Below are 21,835 nucleotides of genomic sequence, written 5' to 3' on the forward strand. Positions count from 1 at the left end.
TCAGTGTATGTGTGTGTGTGTGTTTGTTTTTTGTTTGTTTTTTTTTTTTTTTGACGGAGTCTGGCTTTGTCATCCAGGTTGGAGAGCAGTGGTGTGATCTCGGCTCAGGTTCAAGTGATTCCTGTGCCTCAGCCTCAAGTGATTCCTCTGCCTCAGCCTCCTGAGTAGCTGGGACTACAGGTACATGCTACCACGCCCAGCTGATTTTTGTAATTTTAGTAGAGACGGGGTTTCACTGTTGGTCAGACTGGTCTTGAACTCCTGACCTCAGGCGATCCACCTGCCTTGGCCTCTGAAGTACTGGGATTACAGATGTGAGCCACTGCGCCCTGCCTAGTGTGTTTCTTATGACTAAAGATACATATATTTTGTTGTACATTATCCTTAAATGAAGACCAGCTACTGATTCGGGCCTTCTCATTAAGAAATACCAGATGTCTGCTAACATAGGAATATACATAAATTTGCTATGTTTTAACACTATATTGAAAGATAATTTGTTTTATGTTCATCATGTCTCCTTTCTAAATGCGACATTTTTTTTGGCCTCCTGGCTAACATGTCTTAACTATGATGGAATTTTCTCCTGCCCTGTTGCGTATTTCCTTTGATAAATTTTGCTAATGTTATTAGTGAAAAATGGCAATAATCATCATGCCTGATTACTATGGGTCTTTTTTCCCCTCCTCTTGTATTACATTTCCTGAAGGCGTTGTGCCATTATTGATTCTCTTCTCTCCCCTTCCCCGTTTTTGACTGCTATTTTCTGCATGTTTCAGTTTTTTGAATTGTTACAGGAAAATGGTGTATATCCATGTATCTGTATGAATGCAGGGGGGGTAGTTGTGGTTTGAGAACATTAATGTTCTAAATCTCTAAGAAGCAGAACTCCTTGCTCCCATACTAATTTTCATCCATGTTCAACAACTGTCTCTGTTATCTCTTATTCCTTTCTTTTAAGACTTATGTGAATGAATGACTAGTTTAAAGTTATAGGTAAAAAAAGTTCCATTAAGAAATACAATCTTCAAAATATTATATAAGTACAATCAACCTTTCATATCCATGGATTCCATATCCATGGATTCAACCAGTCAAAGATTGAAAATATCAGGGAAAAAGAATGAGTGGTTGCATCTGTACCGAATGTATATAACATCTACAGACTTTTTCTTGTCATTATTCCCTAAACAATACAGTATAACATTTTTTGCATAGCATGTACTTTGTATTAGGTATTATAAGTAATCTAGAGATGACTTAAAGTATTTGGGAGGATGTGCATAGATTATATGCAAAACTATATCATTTTATATAAGGGACTTGAGCATCTGTAAATTTTCATATTCAAAGTGGGTCTTGAAACCATTCTCCCATAGATACCAAGAGACTACTGTTTATAGTATATTTTGATGTAATAGTGCTTTATAAATATTTCTCTGTTCAAATTAAATATACAAAAGAATTCCCAGTTTGTATAATCTGTATTACACAGGATTCACTACCACAGCAATCTGGAAACCTCTGTCTCAAAGGTGTGGTTCTCCTAGACTCTTAGTGCCGTCATTACCACCATCCTCCTGCTTATCACTTTTATCGTGGGTAGGTTGGAAGGACTAGATTTTTCTTGTGACTTTCTTACTTTTTTTTAACCTCATCAGTTCCTTCAAGCTGAGTTAGAGGAGTCACAAGAATCCCAGCCCAGGACTCTGAGGTTACAAATTAGAAGTGGCAGTTGTGCTTTAAGGAACTTTGGTTTGAAAACTTAAATTTGCCCTTTGGGATTCTTTTTAATAAATTTAAAGTTCTGTATAATAATATAAAATGAAAGGTTGACATACCCTTTGTTCAAAACTGTCTAATAACTATAGTTGACCTTACCACTTGTTAATTCTTGAAACTTAAGTGTTTACTTAATTTAAATAAAAGGTGGTACTATGTATATCCACGGTTTTTATTACTATCAAGCTACAAAAGAAAATTAATATGTATTTGGCTTTGAAAGTCATAGTCGTTGTATCAATACTTTATCTGTGTATGTGATAAATATTAAGTACTTCATTATTTCTTTTATTAATAAGTTTGCTTGCAGTACAAATAATAGATGAAAAATAGGATGCCAGTCTGTAACCTTGGATGAACACAATTATTTAACTGAGATGATGTTTATCCATACTTTTCTCTATTTATTGCTTGCTTTGCACAGGAAGGAACTGCAGGAGCTGCAGAATCTTTACAAACAGAACAGTACACATACAGCCCAGCAAGCAGAGCTGATCCAGCAGCTTCAGGTTCTCAATATGGACACACAAAAAGTACTGAGAAATCAGGAAGATGTTCACACAGCTGAAAGTATATCATACCAAAAAGTATGCTTTTATTCTGTAATAAAAATGTAAATGTTTATGTATGAACTTATGCACATACAGAGAATTTATATTTTTTCACATTTCAGCATTTCATTATTACTTCCTTTTACATATGTTTCCTCAAAATTTGGAAGTGAAGGATGGTTCAATTTGGTAACATTTAAAATTTTGTGAATTTTCTTTATGGTAATTAGAGCTGAATCACTTAAAATATAGATAGAGATTTGCTCTGTAGGTATTATTTTTATAAATTGGCATTCAGATAGCTGCAGTGAAACATACTAGGAGTATAGTCTTAAAACTGGAAAGGATTTGGGGAATGGAATTCCTTGGCCTGCTCTTATAAGAAATTATTTTGTCAAGTATGATTCTAGTTTATGACTTAAGGCAGACCTTCATTGTAAAATTTGTACATTATTTTTGGACAAATCTTCACAAATACAAAGGGGATTGCTGAGGAGGTCTTTAGGATCAATATTTTCCAGGATTTTTCTCTGTTTATTTTGTGTGTTTCTGTTCAGTAGTCTTTTACTTTACAGTTGTTGAAGGAGCCTTTTGAGAAGGTTTAGCCAAGTATTTAGGTGTGGTAACTGACTCAGCAGCAATAATTTTATCTAATAATTATAAAAAAAGATACCTTTATTGGCCAGGCGTGGTAGCTCACACCTGTAATCCCAGCACTTTGGGAGGCCGAGGCAGGCGAATCACAAGGTCAAGAGATCGAGAACATCCTGGCCAATATGATGAAACCCTGTTTCTACTAAAAATACAAAAAGTTAACTGAGCATGTTGGTGCATGCCTGTAGTTCCAGCTACTTGGGAGGCTGAGGCAGGAGAATCACTTGAACCTGGGAGGCGGAGGTTGCAGTGAGCCAAGGTCATGCCACTGCATTCCAGCCTGGCCACAGAGTGAGACAATGTCTGAAAAAAAAAACCTTTACTGAGCTCTTCATATGTTTTGTGTAGTGTGCTAAATTATTTATATAAATAACTTAGTTTATATAGTGTTATTCTCATTTAATAATAGTAGTTGAGGCAAGTGAGGCTTAGAGAGGTTAAATAATACAGTTCATATTATCCCTCTAAAATTATTGGATTTTTACTTTTGATCTTACTTTTCTAAAAAAATCACTGTGAAAATCCAATATCTGTAATTAACATGAAATAAATTACTTTAAAACTTAAACACATGTTTTTTTAAATGATGCTTTGTAACAGTGGTTTTCAGTGTGTATTTTGTGTTCCCTTTGTGTTTTCTCAAGGACCTAGATGATAGCAAGCAGGAAGATACAGTCTATTCTCTCCACTTCAGCTAGAGCAGTGCTGCCTTTTTGTTTTATGGGGTGGCATTGCCCACTGTGTTTTTTGTTTCTAAACCAGGTTCCATTGCTAAAATGATTTGAAACACTATACTTTATTAATACTTGTTAATTGTTATTAATACTAATTAATTGTTTTCTCTTTTTCCCCCATTGATGACTTTCTGTTGCTTGAAATATTTTTTTTCTGTTCTTTGAAACATTTTTTTTTCCGCTCTTGGCTTCCAGTGTACTATAATTGGGTGGTTTTCTTCCTTCAGTTTCTAGCTGTCCCTTTTTAATTTCTTTCTGGTCCTACCCAGTCTCCATGTCCTGTAAGTGTTAAAATGTCCCAGGCCTCACTCTTAGGATCTCTCCCTTTTTTTCTGTTTATACTCACACCCTAAGTGATTTTATCTAATCACCTTGACTTTCAAAATTATACTACAGGTTGAATATCCCTTATCTGAAATGCTTGGAACCTGAAACCTGAAGTGTTTCACATTTTGAGCTTTTGGGATTTTGGAATATTTGCATTTCATTTACTGGCTGAGCATCCCAAAGCTGAAAATTTGAAATCTGGAATGCTCCAGTGAGCATTTCCTTTGAGCATCATACTGGTGCTCAAAAATGTTTAGGATTTTGGAGCATTTCAGATTTTGGGATTTGGATGCTCTACCTGTGTCTATAGGCTGATGATTCCCAAATTTGTAAATTTGTTTATATACCTTGGATCTCTTCGGTGTACTTTAGGAAAGAGTATATCTAATTGCCTACCTAATGTCTCTTCACTTGGATACCTAATGGGCATCTCACACTGAAAGTGTTCGAAACAAAACTGTTGCCTTTTATGTTTTCAATACAGGTGCAGAATTTGACTACTTCCCATCACCTTGCTGTCACCATTCTGTCGAGGCCACTATCATGTATTACCTGAATTATTGCAATAACTTGCAGGTTTCTTTGTTCTGATGTTAAGCCTTTTGACATAGGTGCCAGGATATTGTTGCCAAAACTTTGTGAGTCAAATCAGATCACTGCTCTCTTCAAGTCTCTCCAATGGTTTCCCAGACCATTAAAAATAAAAAACCTAAGTTCTTACTACAACCTGTGGGACCCTACATGTTCTGACTACATTATCTCTCTGATCTCATCTTTGCCTTCTCTTCTTATTCACTCCAGCAACACAGACCATGTTGTTGTTCCTTGAATATAACAGATATTTAACCTTCAACTTTCTTCCAGTGGCTGAAAGCTTTCCCACCCAGTTTTCTGCATAGATACCATTTTACTTCCTTTATTCTACAACTTTTACAGCTTAAAATTAGTTGATAGCAGACATTAAATGGCAGAAGTGATAAAAGAATGATGTATGTTGTAATAGTAGTAGAGGGAAATATGGGAGCATAACTGGGGGCCAGTTCCAAGACTAAGGATAAAGAAAACTCTCCTTGTTGGTATCATACCAGTAATACTTTGCTGAGAAGATAAGATATCAAAGAGACAAATTAATTTCTAATAACTTTTCCAAATGAACTAGTTCAAACCATAAATTCCCTAGTGTATGTCTTTACTAAATTTGCAGAAGTAGAGCTTATATGCCCCTATTTGGCGAACTTGCCGTCAACTAAATTGTAATCTGGGGTATATTTTGGAACCTTAAACACTTTTCTTCTAGGATTCTGTTTATCTCTTCCAAGAATCATTATAGAAAATGAGAGATGTAAATGTTGGGGGTATGTTGTGTTTGTGAATAGTATTGAGGCAGAAAAAAAAAATAAAAGAGAACAAACTGAGATGTACTAACCTAAAATCATTGGCTTACTTTTCCTTGTGTTTAGTCTATTTTTTGTCATTTCTTTCTCTAGATTGAATTTCATTTTTCTTTTGTTTTTGTTTCTCAAACATTACCTTGGGGAGCGTGGGAGTAGGGGGTTCACTGATGCTTAATTTGATACTCACTTTGAAATTGTACCTCCCAGTGTAGTATTTTAATTTTGAAGTTATTTTAGATGCTTGTAGTTGTTCATACAGTTTTCATTAGTATCCTCAACTAGACTCAATTTGAAAGTATTTTCCTTATTTATTTATTCTTTATAAATTTTGTCTACAGTTAGTAGACATTACAATTGTTTTGGTAGCTACATATAGTTATTTTAAAAAGCAAAGTATTTTATAATTCCATCTCCCAGAGGCAAATACTGTGAACATTTTGAATATTTCAGTTTTAAAAATGCATCTTAACATATCTGTAGGCACACTAATATTTTTCACTTTAACATTATATTTTAAAAAATCATAACATATAACTATTTTAGACGGTCATATAATTTATTTTTCTAGTGTTGGTTATATATGTTATTTGTTTACTCTTGTAAATAAAGCTGCAATAAACATTTCTTTGTCAGTTCAGACTATTACTATTCATTAGAGTGTATTAATTACACATATGTACATACACACACACGCACACACGCACTGACCTACCCACCCAGGGAAGACTTCGTTTTATGAAGCTATAACATCATATTAACCATGTGCAATTCACTTTTTTTGCTTGTTTGTTTTTTGACAGGGTCTCACTCTGTCACCTAGGCTGGAGTACAGTGGCCCAATCTCGACTCACTGCAACCTCCCAGGTTCAAGCAATTCCCCCACCTCAGCCTCCCCAGCAGCTGGGACTACAAGCATGTGCCACCACACTCAGCTAATTTTTGTACTTTTCGATAGAGACGGAGTTTCACAATGTTGACTAGGCTGGTCTCGAACTCTTTACCTTAGGTGATCCACCTGCTTCAGCCTCCCAAAGTGCTGGGATTATAGGTGTGAGCCACTGCGACTGGCCCAATTCACTTTTAATTAGTTCATACATAACATATCCTTTTAAAATTATCCTGTGATAAGTATGTATGGGGGTCATGGATTCTAAGGGGACCTGCCTACTACATGATCAGTAAATGTTAAGTTACTGAACTTTGAGACATTGCATGCTATGATGTCCCACTTTGGATAATGCAATTTAAAAATCATAATTGTATTTTAAAACTTTATGGTGATGTTTCTATTTTAATTTAAATATTACTCTAGTCCATTTAATGTTTGACTTTGGGTGGATGAATGGTTCTGCAGTGGTGAAAAATGTGGAGAAACAAAATACGAGTGAGAAGTCCTTCCAGTTAGATCACACTTATAAAGACAGAATGTAAATTTGTACTATAAGCCAGGGAGAATCTGAGTTTCCATTTACACAAATTATTTTAGAAACATATTATATAAATCGAGATAAAAATGTAAGTTGCTCCTAGTAACCATATAATAATAATAGTTAATATGGTTTAGCTTATTGTGTATCAGGCACTGGCAATAAGGCTTTTGCCTTATTGTTTTAAGCCTCGCACCAACCTGATGTGGTATTGTTATTTTTATCCCTGTTTTATAGATCAGGTAACTTAAGCTTAGAGTGTTGTCCAAAGTCAAACAGCTACACTTGTAGAATTCAGATCTAGGTAATCTTGGGTCCAGAATGCAATTCTTAAACTTCATTATAAAGCCCACAGTATAGTTCAGTTGTAAATGGAAAGATGAGATCTTATCCTTAAAAGCCTCGGTAAACAGATTCTACAAACTTGCATTATGCATTCTCATCCAAATTTTTTCAACACCTAATAATTTCTAATGTTGGAATATTTGTTCTGATATCTAAGTTAAATGTTATTCAAAAGATTTCATTGCATTTTTTTTGGTGACCAGAGTATAGCAGTTACCTTTCTCTTTGAAAAGGGCTTCCATCATTATTCTCTAGCCACTGTTCCTCCTGATTGTATACATTTGGTTTCTTTTATCTTGCTATTACCTCACACTTTAACTTTTTGAGCTTCTGAAGATTTTTTACTAACGCTATTTTTTCTCTTCAAAAATGTACTAGTTGTGTAGTGCAGGATTTTAAAATTTGGGAATGATGACATTGCCTTATTTGTCAGGTGTGCTATTGTTCAGACTTTAGTATTCATTTATATCAGATTATTCATTTTTATTCTGGAGCATTATATGTATTGTCTTTATTCCTTGTCTACACATATTTTTAGATTGTTTTTCAATTTGAATAATGATCCTTGCGATAATGAGATGAAATTATTTACTCAAAATTTCAAACATATTTTCACATAGATTCATTTTAATATTTTTGAATCATAATTGGGATTTAGCTCTAAAACTTAGATGAGCTGAATTAAAAATATTACACTAACAATTTGTCTTCAATTCATATTAAACTTCTTTAAGAATCAGATCTTAGTTTACTGTTTCTAATGAAGTTTGTTTCCTCTGTTCTCTTTCTCTCAATTCTTCACCCCTTTTCCTTGCCCTTCCATTCCCCATTCTTTCTCTCATTTATTAAGTAGATTTGTATCATAATACCTGTTTAATTATTTGAAAAGATAAAAACAATTGTCCCAAGTGGTAGGATGTGGGAATTGAGGAGGGGAGACAAAGGTAAAGAAAGAAAATTGAAAAAGGTTTTGAGCACAGAGGTGAGTCATATTGTCCCAGAGCTCTCCATAACGAATCATCAGTGTCATACACAAGTCTACCAAACATTTAGTGTGGAAGAGTTTTCCAGGAGAAAACACCTACCAAGATAAATAAAAGTAATCTAATGTGTTCTCTTCCTCTGAGCATGTAGCCATTCATATAATTTTTAATATTTTTGTATGTCTGCACATCATTTATATATGTGTATGATTTAAATATTGATAGGGAATTATATCAGCATTTATGATTTCTAGACCATCAAACATGGTTGGGGTACTAACATGTATTTTATAACTTTTTGTTCTATTTAGTGACAATATTACTCAAACTTAACAAAGAGGGAAAATAAGGAGTTAGCATATGAAATTACATGTTAAATTAGTGTTCTCATTTTTGGCTATAAATAGTACAGTTTTCACTTGAAGAATTTATTGTTTCAGTCAGTGTTGCAAATACAGTTGGTACTCTGTATCCACAGGGCATATCCCCATTCACGGATTCAACCATGAATCGAAAATATTTGGGAAAAAAATAAAAAATAGCAGTACAACAATAAAAATTAATACAAAAAGAGTATAGTAACTGTTTACATAGTGTTTACATTGTAACCACTGGGAAAATTCCATCTTATAAGTAATCCAGAGATGGTTTAAAGTATACAGGAGGATGTACATAGGTTATAAGCAAATACCATGCCATTTTATATAAGGCACTTGTGCATTTGCAGATTTTTGTTATCCAGTTGGGTCCTGGAAACAATCTTGTGGATACTGAGGGAATGCTGTAGTATGTTTACTAGATTTGGATGATTTCAATTCTTAAATTAGTATCATTGGGTAACAGAACATATACATTTTCAAAATTGTTAAGATACATAAGATATCATTTACTTCTTTAACACTAATAAAATATTTGAAAAGGGGCTCTTCAGTCTAGGCCCCTGAAAATTAAAAGAGTTGGAGTATAAGGTCTTATTTCTAACTTGCTTTCTGTCCCCTGGAGATCCTTTTAACCTTTTTCACTTTAATGTCTTCAATAGAAAATAGCATGAAGAATAGTAAGGATAATATATTGCTTATGAATTATAATGATTGATACTTCTAAAGCATATAATGTAATACATGATTACATTTTTATAGGCCAGAATCTTACAAAAAAATTCTGATCCATTTGAACTTTTTGGATTATTAGAGGAAATAAATTATAGAGAAAAGAGCCTCTCTGAAAACTGTTGTAGGACTCTTCTTGCTAATAGGGAAGAATATAACTCAGTATGCCTAAAGCAATGCAGATGAATGAATTTATCATATTGCCTAATTTACTCACTTGAGCACTGTTTTGTTTTTTTGTGTGTTTTTTTGTTTTTGTTTTTGTGTTTTTTTACTCTACTCTTACTAATGGAATGAGAATAAGATGGAATCTACCCAGGGCACTGGAACATCCTAAGCTTTTGCCTTCTTGCAGGATCTCCTAGAGAAATAAACATTTTATTACCCTGAGGTCTTGTCACCAAAAAACACTTTAGAAATAAAGCTAGATTTAACCTTGTTGAAGGCTGTTTTAATGAAGTTTACTGCTGGACTGAGGCCTAGAGTTAAAAATGGCTGGAGGACTATCTTTGCTTCCTGTACTCTAAGTTGACAACTGAGTGATCTCATTACTATTAAATACGTGAAATCCAGTCAGCCAATAAAGAAAACAGGCAAGTAGGAGATGTATGTTTGGAGTAAGCTAAGGAATAAGATAAGAGTTTGTTCCAAAACCTAGAGCAAAGCTGATCTAATTTGTTCTGGGCTTTCTCAGTTCTTTTTCACCCGCTGCTTGGAAGGATGGATATTCAGTGCAAGACAGAGTTTGTACCAGTGTAGTCTTACCCACCTAGTCATATCACATCAAGTCAAGGCAACTTCTGAATAGGAATGCACCTGCTTAAACTGCATGTCAGAGAGAGCAAAGTAGAGAACACAAGAAGAGTGCTATTAGTCGTCTATTTTATTTTTTTTTTTGAGTTTGAGTCTCTGTCGCCCAGGCCAGAATGCAATGGCGCGATCTCAGCTCACTGCAACCTCTGCCTCCTGGGTTCAAGCAATTCTCCTGCCTCAGCCTCCTGAGTAGCTGGGATTACAGGCATGCACCACCATGCCTGGCTAATTTTGTATTTTTGGTAGACACAGGGTTTCTCCGTGTTGGTTAGGCTGGTCTTGAACTCCCGACATCAGGTGATCTGCCGGCCTCAGTCCCCCAAAGTGCTGGGATTATAGGCATGAGCCAACGTGCTTGGCCAGTCCTCTATTTTATGAAGCAAGGCAGTAGTTAGACGAGAGGAGATAAATTAAGATAGAGCCTTCTTCCATGAATGAATCGGCCTAGAGCCTTATATTTGTGGAAGAAGGTACCAAGATGTGGCACCCAAGAGTAAGGTATACCACAAATTTGGCACTAGAGGCCAGTAAATTGGTCCTCAATCCTGACCATACCCTAGCATCATGCCTGTACCTTGGTCATTAGGACGGAAGGTATGTAGTTTTCTTTGTCAGCACTTACCAGTGTCCATGAGATTCTCAAATTTTTGAAATATGTGAATTCTTTAATAATATTTTCTATTATTTACCTCAGAGGGATTAATTTGTACTGATGGGATAAATATTGGTTAGTGTAAACAAAGCACCTGAGATTACGAAGTGGTTAAATTTTCATTGAAAAAGTGACTGTGCAGTGAAGAGAAGACCCTCACTCATCATAGCTTCATCTCTCCCTAGCCAGGTTAGCTTTTGTGTCCAGGGTTTGCTTTTTTCTTTTCTACACTGAACCTAGTCATGAGAGCAGCAGCACAGTACAAGTAGGCACTCTGAACTCTTCATTGTCCCTGAAAGCTGGCAGGTTCCTACTCTTTCTTCCCTCCTAGAATATCTGATGGTATTAGCTGTGGAAAGGACATTGGACATGCTCCTTGGTATAAAGGTAATGGGAAGGGAAAATATCAATTGATGTTCTAAATTTTTTTATAAATCATATAGGCAACACTGTTCTTTTAAAAAATTGCCTAGACTTTGGCTATAAATTGAAGTGGATTATTTTAAATATCTCCACAATAATATAGATAGATAATTTTATTTTTTTAAAGACAGTGTCTCCCCACGTCACCCAGACTGGAGTGCAGTGGCACAATCTTGGCTCACTGAAGCCTCGACCTCCTGGGCTCAAGTGATCCTCCCACCTTAGCTTTCCAAGTAGCTGGGAATACAGGTGCATGCTACCACGCCCGGGTAATTTTTTGTATTTTTGGTAGAGACGGGGATTCGTCATATTGCCCAGGCTGGTCTCGAAGTCCTAAGCTCAGGTGACCCGCCTGCCTTGACCTCCCAAAGTGCTGGGATTACAGGCATGAGCCACCATGCCCAGCCAGAGATACATTTTTAAAAAAATAAAAGATAAAAGATATATTGAGCTAATTATATGCCAGTGGAGTGGAAATTTGGAGGGTCTTATTTTTGTGACAAATTATGTTTCAGGAGATGTATTAATGAAAGGTTTTTACAAGCCTTTTTAAATCTTAAATTTAAAAAACAGAGGTATAACATGCATACAGAAATGTACACAAATCCTAGGTTTCTAGATGAACTAAAGCTTTACAATCTTATGTATGTAAGTTTCTTCCCATGAGGCAAGGCAAACTGATGGAAGATGTTCTGTATCTTTAATTAAATGAGCAAAGCTAAAAACTTATCATAGCATCTACATAATTTTGAGATTTTACACTTGGGGGTTTTGTTCTTATTGTAAGATTTTACTGTTAGCCTTTAAAACCACACACACACACACACACACTACACACTCACACATTTTCACACTTAGGTCACTTTTCTAGTATCAGCCACAGATATACATACAGATTCTGTATGTAAATTAACTACCACAGATTGAATTATATCTCATTAAATCACAATTATACATTAGGATTTTCAGTACCAAGCAAGTTCACAAGTACTGGAGGCATACCATTGTTAACCCTATATTACTCTCTGTATGATAGCACTTACATGTCATGGTATCTCATACTTTTAATAAGCTTTTAAATTTATTGAATGCTTATTGCCTTGACTTAAAAAGGTTTTAAAGTTTTCAGTAAGTCTTCAAAACATTGCTTCTATTTTTTCACACTGTTTAAGGTTTTCAGTAACTCCTTCAGAACAAGTCCATCCTCTTAATCCGGTATTGAAGAGTCTTTACATTCTATCTACAGCCTTATTGCTTGACTTTGTCTCTTACTATTCCTCTGCTCCTCCTAGCAGTAGATACTAAATTATACTTAATAAGAATGTAGAATTCAACATTAATTAACTCTTAATGAAATACTACTGATTTTGTTTTCTTTCAAATGTATATATTAAGTCCAGTTAAACTGATATACCTTATGCTCCTTTCTGTCCTTTCCTATCACTGTACATAACTTTTTTCACATTTCTTCTATCTTTAGAATGACTTTTTGGTTTTGGTCAATTCCAATTATATTGTCATGGTTCAGTTCAGGTCATAATTCCCTCCATGATTAATATAGCTAGCTTAAAGTATTTTCTTCCTCAGAAATTTGGCCTTCTTTTCCTATATTACACTGGCCAATAATACATATCGCCTTTTTTTAACATATTTTCTAGTTATTATTATCAAATTTTAAATGTTAAATTAAATATTAAAAATATTATTATAGAATTTAGTTAGTTTTTTTGTGTTTATATCTTCTTTCTCTCTCTATTAAAATAACCTGAGGACAAGACCTATGTTTATACAATTCGTATATATACACGCACACACACACACACAGACACATAGCTTTTTTGATTATTAATATAATTTGGATATATTTTTTGAAACAGCTTTACAATGAGTTACATATTTGTTTTGAAACCACAAAATCAAATGAAGCTATGCTCCGGCAAAGTGTTGTTAATCTTCAGGATCAGCTATTACAGAAAGAGCAAGAAAATGCTAAGTTAAAAGAAAAACTTCAGGAATCACAGGGAGCACCTCATCCTTTATCTCAAGAAAGTGATCCAGACTACTCAGCACAGGTGAGTGACATTTTCTAAAACTATTATTCAGTGTAATATCAAATTAAATCTCCTACAATTGACTAAAACATGAAAATTTAAATATATTTGCATTTATTGAAGTGTAAGAAGTGTGCAGATAGTTTTGCATTATACTGTTTTTATACTGTTTGTAAGCATGAATATTACAATACAGATTCATATAGAAATGCATGTAGAAATATGTGGTCTAGCAAATATAGTTATCGTAATGAAACATTTGGCTGATATACATTATTGAAAAGCAAATTAATAAGTCATGCCCATTTTGAGGCTTTTTAACTGAATGAGCTAATGGAATAGAAAGAGTATCTAACAGTAAGTTTCATAAAGTACTTGCCATAATGCCTGGTATGCGGTACTTAATATCCAGTAGTCCTAATTCTGTCACTACCTTGATACATGATTTTGGACAGGCCATATAACCTTTCTTACTATTTCCTTTGGTAAATGAAGGTAGTATAAATGTATAGATAAATATGTAGGATCTGGTTTCAAATAAGCCTGAGATTAATTATAGCTCTGTGAGCTTTGTGAACTTAAACACATTTCTTAGCCCTTTTATTCAAAACTTTCTCATAAACAAAATGTTGACATTAATAGTATCTATGTCATAGATTTTTATGAAGTTTAATGACATAGTGCCAGTAAAGTGCAGAGCTTAGCATATAGAAAATGTTAAATGGCACCTTTTTAGATAATCTTCAGGGCAACTTTCAACTCTACACATCTTTAAAAAAATCTCTGTGAATTTATTTAAGTGTTTTTAAGGCACTCATAGTTTTTCTTTAAATTTTATAATGTATTAATTAAATTCAGAAATGGATTGTAATTTTTGAACATACCACATTTGTCTTGCTAATTACTCAACCTTACGACAACAGTTTTTAAGATTGTACCGTATTGTATGCATTTTTTGGACTTCAGGTACACAATATTGGATCAATGATAAAATTTGTGTTATGACATACTATTGTATGCATATGACAATTTAATTTAATGGCTTTGTTTAGTTCTTTATTATAATAAACACCCTTGGTTCAACCAACTTATCCAAAGACTAGATCATTCAAATGGCTTACATCTACTTGTATGTGCTTTGATTCTCTTATAAGAGGTAATCACCGAACTTCTTATCATTTTGATTTTTTTAAAACAGTTTTATCATATACAAATTTATGAGGAAACAGTTTATTGTTTAGTCATTCATAAAAATGATATAATGTGTCGTTTATGGGGTTAGGCAATTTTGACTCATCATTATGTTACTAAGATTTATTCATGTTTTTCGATATAGCTCTTTGTTTTTCCTGTTTAAAAATATTCTGTTATATGTGAGTATATCATAACTATTTTTACATGTATCTCTAGATGAGAACTTTTGTTATTTCCATTTTTGTTGTTATGGATAATATTAGTGTTGACATTTTCACACGTGTTTCTTGACATACACATTCATGCATCTTTGTGAGTTATATATCTAGGAGTAGAAATCCTGGATTATAAAGTATGAAAATGTTACTTTTAGACAATACTGATCACCTGTTTTTCAAAGTGGTTTTATCGGTTTTACTACTACCAACAATATAAAAGAGATCTGGTTGTTTCCTGTCCTACTCAACACTTGGTGTTATCAGACTTCTTAATTCATTGCCAACTGAATAGGTATAAAATAATATTTTATTTTGGTTTTTACGTGCATATCACTGACTAGCCAGTGTGTGTCTTCTTTGTGAAATATCTATTTATGTCTTTTGTTCAATCTTCTACTGGATTTTTTCTTATTGATTTTCAAAATCTCTTTATATGTTCTTAATATTAATCCCTAGTAAATTAATATATGGCAGATATCTCACTGTGTACTTGTCTTTTCTTTTGATTTTCTTCAAGGTGTCGTTTGATGAACAGAAATTAAATTACTTCTTTTTTTTTTTTTTTTTGAGACAGAGTTTTGCTCTTGTTGCCCAGGCTGGAGTAAATGGTGTGATCTTGGCTCATTGGAACCTCCACCTCCTGGGTTCAAGCAATTCTCTTGTCTCAGCCTCCCAAGTAGCTGGGCTTATAGGCGCCTGCCACCACACCTGGCTAATATTTTGAATTTTTAGTATAGACTTGGTTTCACCATGTTGGTCAGACTGGTCTTGAACTCCTGACTTCAGGTAATCCACTCGCTGTGGCCTTCCAAAGTGCTGGGATTACAGGCGTGAGCCATCGTGCCCAGCCACTTCTTAATTTTAATTTAGGCAAATTAATCATTTATAGTTATTGGTTTGGTATTTCATTTAAGAAATCTGTCTGTTCCCCCAAAGACAGAAAGATTCCCAATCAAAATCCCAGGTGGGTTTTTCTGTTTTTTTTGTTTGTTTGTTTATTTGTTTGTTTGTTTTTTAAAAGACAAAAGATCCCAATCAAACTCCCAGGAGGCTTTTTCTGTTATTTTAAGAAATTGACGGCCGACCGCGGTGTCTCACACCTGTAATCCCAGCACTTTGAGAGGCCGAGGCCGGTGAGTTACGATGTCAAGAGATCGAGACCATCCTGACCAACATGGTGAAAGCCCTTTCTCTACTAAAAATACAAAAATTAGCTGGGCATGGTGGCGTGTGCCTGTAGTCCCAGCTACTTGGGAGGCTGAGGCAGGAGAATTGCTCCAACATGGGAGGCAAAGTTTACAGTGAGCCAAGATCGCGCCACTGCACTCCAGCCTGGCAACAGAGCGAGACTCTGTATCAAAAAGAAAAAAGAAAAAAAAGAAATTGACAAATCAATTCTAAAGTTTGTAGGGAAATGCAAAGAACCTAGAAGAGCAAAATCAAGTTTCATAAAGAACAAGTTGGAGGATTTACAATCCCTGATTTGAGACTTATTTATTGAGCTAAAATATCAAGATGGTATGGTATTAGTATAATAATTGACAAAATAATCAATGGAACAGAGTCCAGATATATGCCTATTCATATATATAGCTTTATAGTAACTTTTGACATGAGGGTAATGTAAGTTACTTTATTCTTTTTCAAGAATATTCTGTATGTTCTTGCTCATTTGCTTTTTTGTAGTAATTTTACTATAAGCTCCTCAATTTCTATAAATAAGCATTTGTTTAGAAATGTTTCTGATTTCCTTTTGGATTTTCTGTTTGGAGAGTGTAAGTGTCTCGTTTACTTTTGAAATATTTGTGTGTGTGTATATGTGTATGTTTACTGTTTTATTGTTACTTCTAATCTACTTCCATTGTGGTCACAGGTAGTACTTGATAAGACTACTGTATATATATATAATTAATTTATTTATTTGTGACAGAGTCTCGATCTGTCGGTCTGTCGCCTGGGCTGGAGTGCAGTAGCATGATCGTGGCTCACTGCAAGCTCCGCCTCCTGGGGTCACGCCATTCTCCTGCCTCAGCCTCCTGAGTAGCGGGGACTACCAGTGCCCGCCGCCACACCCAGCTAATTTTTTTTTTTTTTTTTTTTTTTAATTTTTAGTAGAGATGGGATTTCACCGTGTTAGCCAGGATGGTCTGGGTCTCCTGGCCTCGTGATCCGCCCGCCTCGGCCTCCCAAAGTGCTGGGATTACAGGCGTGAGCCACTGCGCCCGGCCTATATTTTTATATTTATTGAGACTTAAGGCCAAGCATATTGTTTTGGTGAAAGTACTATATGTACCTGAGAATAATTTGTATTTTGCAACTACTGGGCAGAGTGCTCCTTAAATATCACTATTAATTATGTCTTTGCACTTGATAGTATTCAGATCTTTTATCTCTTTAATGATTTTTGTATTTAGTTTTTCTATCAATTGCTTTAGAAAGGAGTGTTAAAATCTCCCATATAATTGTAGATTTTTGTTTCTCCTTTGAGTTTTCTCAATTTTTGTTTCATGCGTTTTAAAGCTATTTTATTAGTTCTATGCATATTTATGATTGTTATGTCTTTCTGATAAATTGAACGCTTTCTCATTATAAAATGCCATTTTTAACTATAGTATTTTGTTGGCTTGAAATGTACCTTTATGATGTCAGTATAGCCAATTTTTCTCTTTAATGGTTATATTTTACAAAGTGTAACTTTCTCATTCTCTTAATTTCAGCACATAGGTTACTGTATATTTAAAGTGTATATATTTGGATCCCATTGTTTATAATCCATTCTGACAATTTCTTCCTTTTCATTGCAGTGTTAATAATCCTTTGAATTGTAACATAATTATGATTGGGTTTAGGTGTACCATATTATCATTTGTTTTCTGTTTATCCTGTTTTTTGTTCCTCTGCCTCTCTTTTTCTTCCTTCCTTTTGGATTAATTAACTGGCTTTTTTTTTTTTTTTTTAAATCTAAAAGTTTTACTCTTCTATCCTCTAGACCCACAGTTTCTGATGGTAATTCAGTGGAATTCATTTCATTATTCACTTAAAGGTAATGTGTCAGTTTTCTTTGACTTTTTTTCCCCCCCTAAGATTTTACTTTTGACTATAAGCATTTAAACCATGATATTCCCAAGCTTGATTTTCATTATAGTCATCCATCTTACGGTTTGTTGAGCTTCTTGATTTTCATAATTTTAAAACCAAATTGGAGAAAAATTTTGATATTATTTTCACAAATATTTTTGTTTCCTGTTCTTTCTTTTCTCTTTTTGAGATTACCATTTCACTTATGTTGGACTTTTCAATGTTGGTCCACAGATTAGTAAAGCTCTGTTGATTTTTATTTTTTTTTGATACAGAGTCTTGCTGTATTGCTCAGGCTAGAGTGCAGTGGCGTGGTCTCGGCTCGCTGCAGTCTCTGCCTCCTGGGTCCAGGTGATTCCCTGCCTCAGCCTTCCAAGTGGCATTCACCACACATCCAGCTAACTTTTTTATATTTGGTAGAGACGAGGTTTTGCCATGTTGGCCAGGCTGGTTTCAAACTGCTGACCTTAGGTGATCCGCCTGCCTCGGCCTTCCGAAGTGCTAGGATTACAGGCATGAGCTGCCGCGCCCAGCTGGCTCTGTTAATTTTTTAAAAACTGTTTTATATCCATATTATTCAGATTAGATGGTTTCTATTACTTTATATTCAGTTTAACTGAAATTTCTGTTATGTCCAACTTGCTCTTAAGTCGTTTATGTGAATTATTCTGCAAATATAAGTCCTTGTTATAATAGTTAAAATAGCTCCTTTAAAATCTGTATTTTCCTTATCTATTGGGTCTTCTTTGGTTTGATCACTATTGTTTTCCCTTTTCTTTTGAATATGGGTCATATATTGTTTCCTCTAACTTGGAATTATATGGTGTATATTGTAAAATATATGTTATAGAGACTCTGGTTTCTGTTATATTACTCATGGAAGTGTTGAAATAAATATATGAATCAGAATTTTAATTAGATCAGATTTAAATTCCAAGCCCTGCTTCCCATCAGGTGGGTTGCAGTGAATTGCTTTTTAGTTCTCTTAACCTTATTCAGATTGCTTAGAGGTCTGCTCAATGCATGAACAGTTCAGTTATGAGTTCATAGTTTTGACTCTTTCTTTTCTGGAATTTTTCCCCTCAGTTTGTAGCTGCAGTGGTATGACAGTGGTTTGTCCTCTAGTTCTTCAAGCCATTAATTAGTTCTTGCAAGTTTCTGTTGGAATTTTAGTCTCCTAATATTATTTCTGTTGTGAGCCTTGCTAAGGTAAAAATCATCAAAATGGGTAACTTAGCCAATGCTGTTCCATTTCCCAACTATCAGTTCTTATCTAGATTCTGCCTACATTTGATCATTCTCTGTTGTCTTCAGGTAGTTGTTTTATAATTTGCTTGGAGTTTAAATGGTCATATGTGGTAGATTTATTCTGATAGGATCTACTCTGTCATTATTATAAATGGAACTTCCCAATCTTTGACTTTTTAAAGCCCATTTTAACTGATTTTTAAAATCATTTTCTATACAATGCAGGGAACTTAATACACTGTAACTTGTTTATCTTATCACCAATTATTGTTATTGTCTTACATTTTAATTATACATATATTTTACTCTATAAAATATTGTTGTTGTAAAAAATCAATATCATTTAGAATTTTTACACTTTTTAACCCCTTTATTCTTTTCTGTAATTCTGTATTTCCCACTAGGATCTTTTGCCTTTTGCCTTAAGCACTCCTTTTAGTATTTATTTTAGTAGACTTCATCTCACAGTGAATTCTCTCATTTTGTATTTTTTGGATAATGTCTTTCTTTTGCCTTTATTTCTGAAGAGTATTTTTTAGATGGATAGAACTGTTGATTTGCACCATCTTTTCTTTCTTTATTTTAAAAATGATATACGTTGTTTTCTGTATTTTGTATTGAGAAGGCATGTCTTTTATTGTTGCAACTTTAACAGTAGTATGTGCTTTTTGTGTTTACTTTTTATAATTTCTCTTTATTTTTGGTTTCCAGCAGTTTTTATATGATGTAAATGTGGTAGTGTTTCTCCTTCTCTTCATTTTTCAGTTTTTAAAGCTTTTGTCAGCCTTGGCCTGTGGTTTTGGTTTTCTTCATTGTTAGAAAATTTGTGGTAAAAATGTCTTCACATATGACTTCTACACATTCTTTCTCTCTTGTCGTTGTGAGATTCCAATTACACACATATTAGACCTTTTCACTGTATTCCATATATATTTTGAGCTCTTTTTTGTATCTTCAAAGATTTTTCTCTCTTTGCTTGAACCTTGATGTTTCCTTAAGTTCACACATTCTCTTTTCTGTTATGGTTACTCTGATGTTTTACCCATCTATATTGAGTTCTTGAATAGAATATGTATCCTACTTTTGTGGGTAAAATATTCTATAAATGTCATTTAGGTCAAGTTTCTTGATATCGTTGTTTAGGTTTTTAACTGTATAGATTTTTTATACTTGTTCTATCAATTACTAAGAGATACGTTGAATTTTTCCAACCATACTTGTAGGTTTGTCTATTTCTCCTTTCTGTTCTATTCTGTTTTTTTCAGGTCTAATTGGCTTGTAATGTTCTTCCAGTCTTCTGTTTCCATGATCTTCTGTCTAGTTTTTTTCCCCATTATTATTAATTGTCTTTTTTTCTCTTTAATTCTATCAGGTTTTGCTTCATGTATTTTGGGGTTCTTTTGTTCAGTGCATGTATTTTTATAATTGTTATCTCTTCTTGATGAATTGATTATTTTATCATTATAAAATGTCCTTTATCTTTAGTGGCAATTTTTGTCTTAAAGTCTATCTTGTCTGATATTAATATAGCCACCACGGCTTCCTTTTGGTAACTGTTTGCATGTTATATCATTTTCCATGCTTTTACATTCAACATATGTGCCTCTTAATCTAAAGTGTTTCTCTTGTAGACACCATATAGTTGAATTATGATTTTAAAATTTATTCTGTCCTAATCTCCACCTTTAATTTGAGGGCTTAATGTCTGCTCCTTAACTTAAGATGAGGCTGTGTCCTGATAAACCTATTGTAAGTTAAAAATATTGCAAGTAGAAAGTGCATTTTTAACATAATATTTTCAGCTTATAATGGGTTTATCTGGTTGTAGCCATATCATAAGTCAAGGAGTGTACTGAATGCGTATTGCTTTCACACCACTGTAAAGCTGAAAAATCGTAAGTTAAACCATTTTAAGTCAAGGACTGTCTGTATTGGTAAGGTAAGATTTAAATCTGCCATTTTGATATTTTTTATATGTGTTATGTCTGTTTTGTTCCTCTTTTCCTCCATTACTGCCTTTTTTGTAATATTTTCTAGTGTGATATTTTAATCCCTTTGTTTTTCTTTTACTATGTATTTTTCAGTTATTTCCTTAGTGGTTACCCTGGGGGAATTATAACTAACAATTTACAGCAATCTCATAGAAATTCATATGAACTTAATGTCAATATATAACATTGCTCCTATGTATGTTTGTTTCTCCACCTGCCCTTTATGCTGTTATTGTCAAAAATTACATCTTTATACATTGTGTGCCCATCAGTACAGATTTATAATGTTTTTTATGCAGTTGTCTTAAACCAGACAGAAGAAAAAAGTGTGTTTTTTTCTTAATGTTGAGAAGATATCATGTCATTATCACTGGGCTTGCATAATTTTTTGGTGAGAAATCTGATGTAATTTTATTATTGTTCCTTTGTATATGTCATACATATGTGGCGTTTGAAAATCACATGAATGAATAATGGATAGATACTGTTGAGCATGTTTCTCTGAATGAGAATGTTTATGTAGCTAATGAGGTGACCTTAAAATAAGTACATGTTATGGACTGTTTAAATGATGGCTGTCATGTTATATGGAAGATAGATATAGATAGGTAGCTAGATAAATAGATAGAAAATTTGAAAGTATATTTTTCTATAAAATTTATGGTAAAATGCAGGAATCATACTGTTAACTACAACTCTCCATTAATTAATATATCTAAATATATATTCCACAAATATTTATTGATATTCTACTATGTGTTAGATGCTATTCTTGGTGATGAAGAACTGTTAGGGAACAAAACAAGGCCTTTGTGCTCATGGAGCATACATTCAGATGAGAGGGTCACAATCTGATAAGCA

At 33.9% G+C, this 21,835-nt stretch overlaps 1 protein-coding gene across 3 annotated transcripts in view; it reads left to right on the forward strand.

The window, feature by feature from the left end:
* Nucleotides 1–21,835, forward strand: part of LOC105489076 (centlein) — a 514,234-nt gene that overhangs the window by 298,259 nt on the left and 194,140 nt on the right. For all 3 annotated transcript variants that reach the window (XM_071077831.1, XM_071077829.1, XM_071077830.1), the window contains exons 7-8: nt 2,211–2,369; nt 13,072–13,266. In XM_071077831.1, the coding sequence (XP_070933932.1) occupies nt 2,211–2,369; nt 13,072–13,266 (354 nt within the window). The remainder of the gene's footprint in view (nt 1–2,210; nt 2,370–13,071; nt 13,267–21,835) is intronic.

This window comes from Macaca nemestrina, chromosome 14 (genome assembly GCF_043159975.1).
Source record: "Macaca nemestrina isolate mMacNem1 chromosome 14, mMacNem.hap1, whole genome shotgun sequence".
Lineage (NCBI taxonomy): Eukaryota > Metazoa > Chordata > Mammalia > Primates > Cercopithecidae > Macaca > Macaca nemestrina.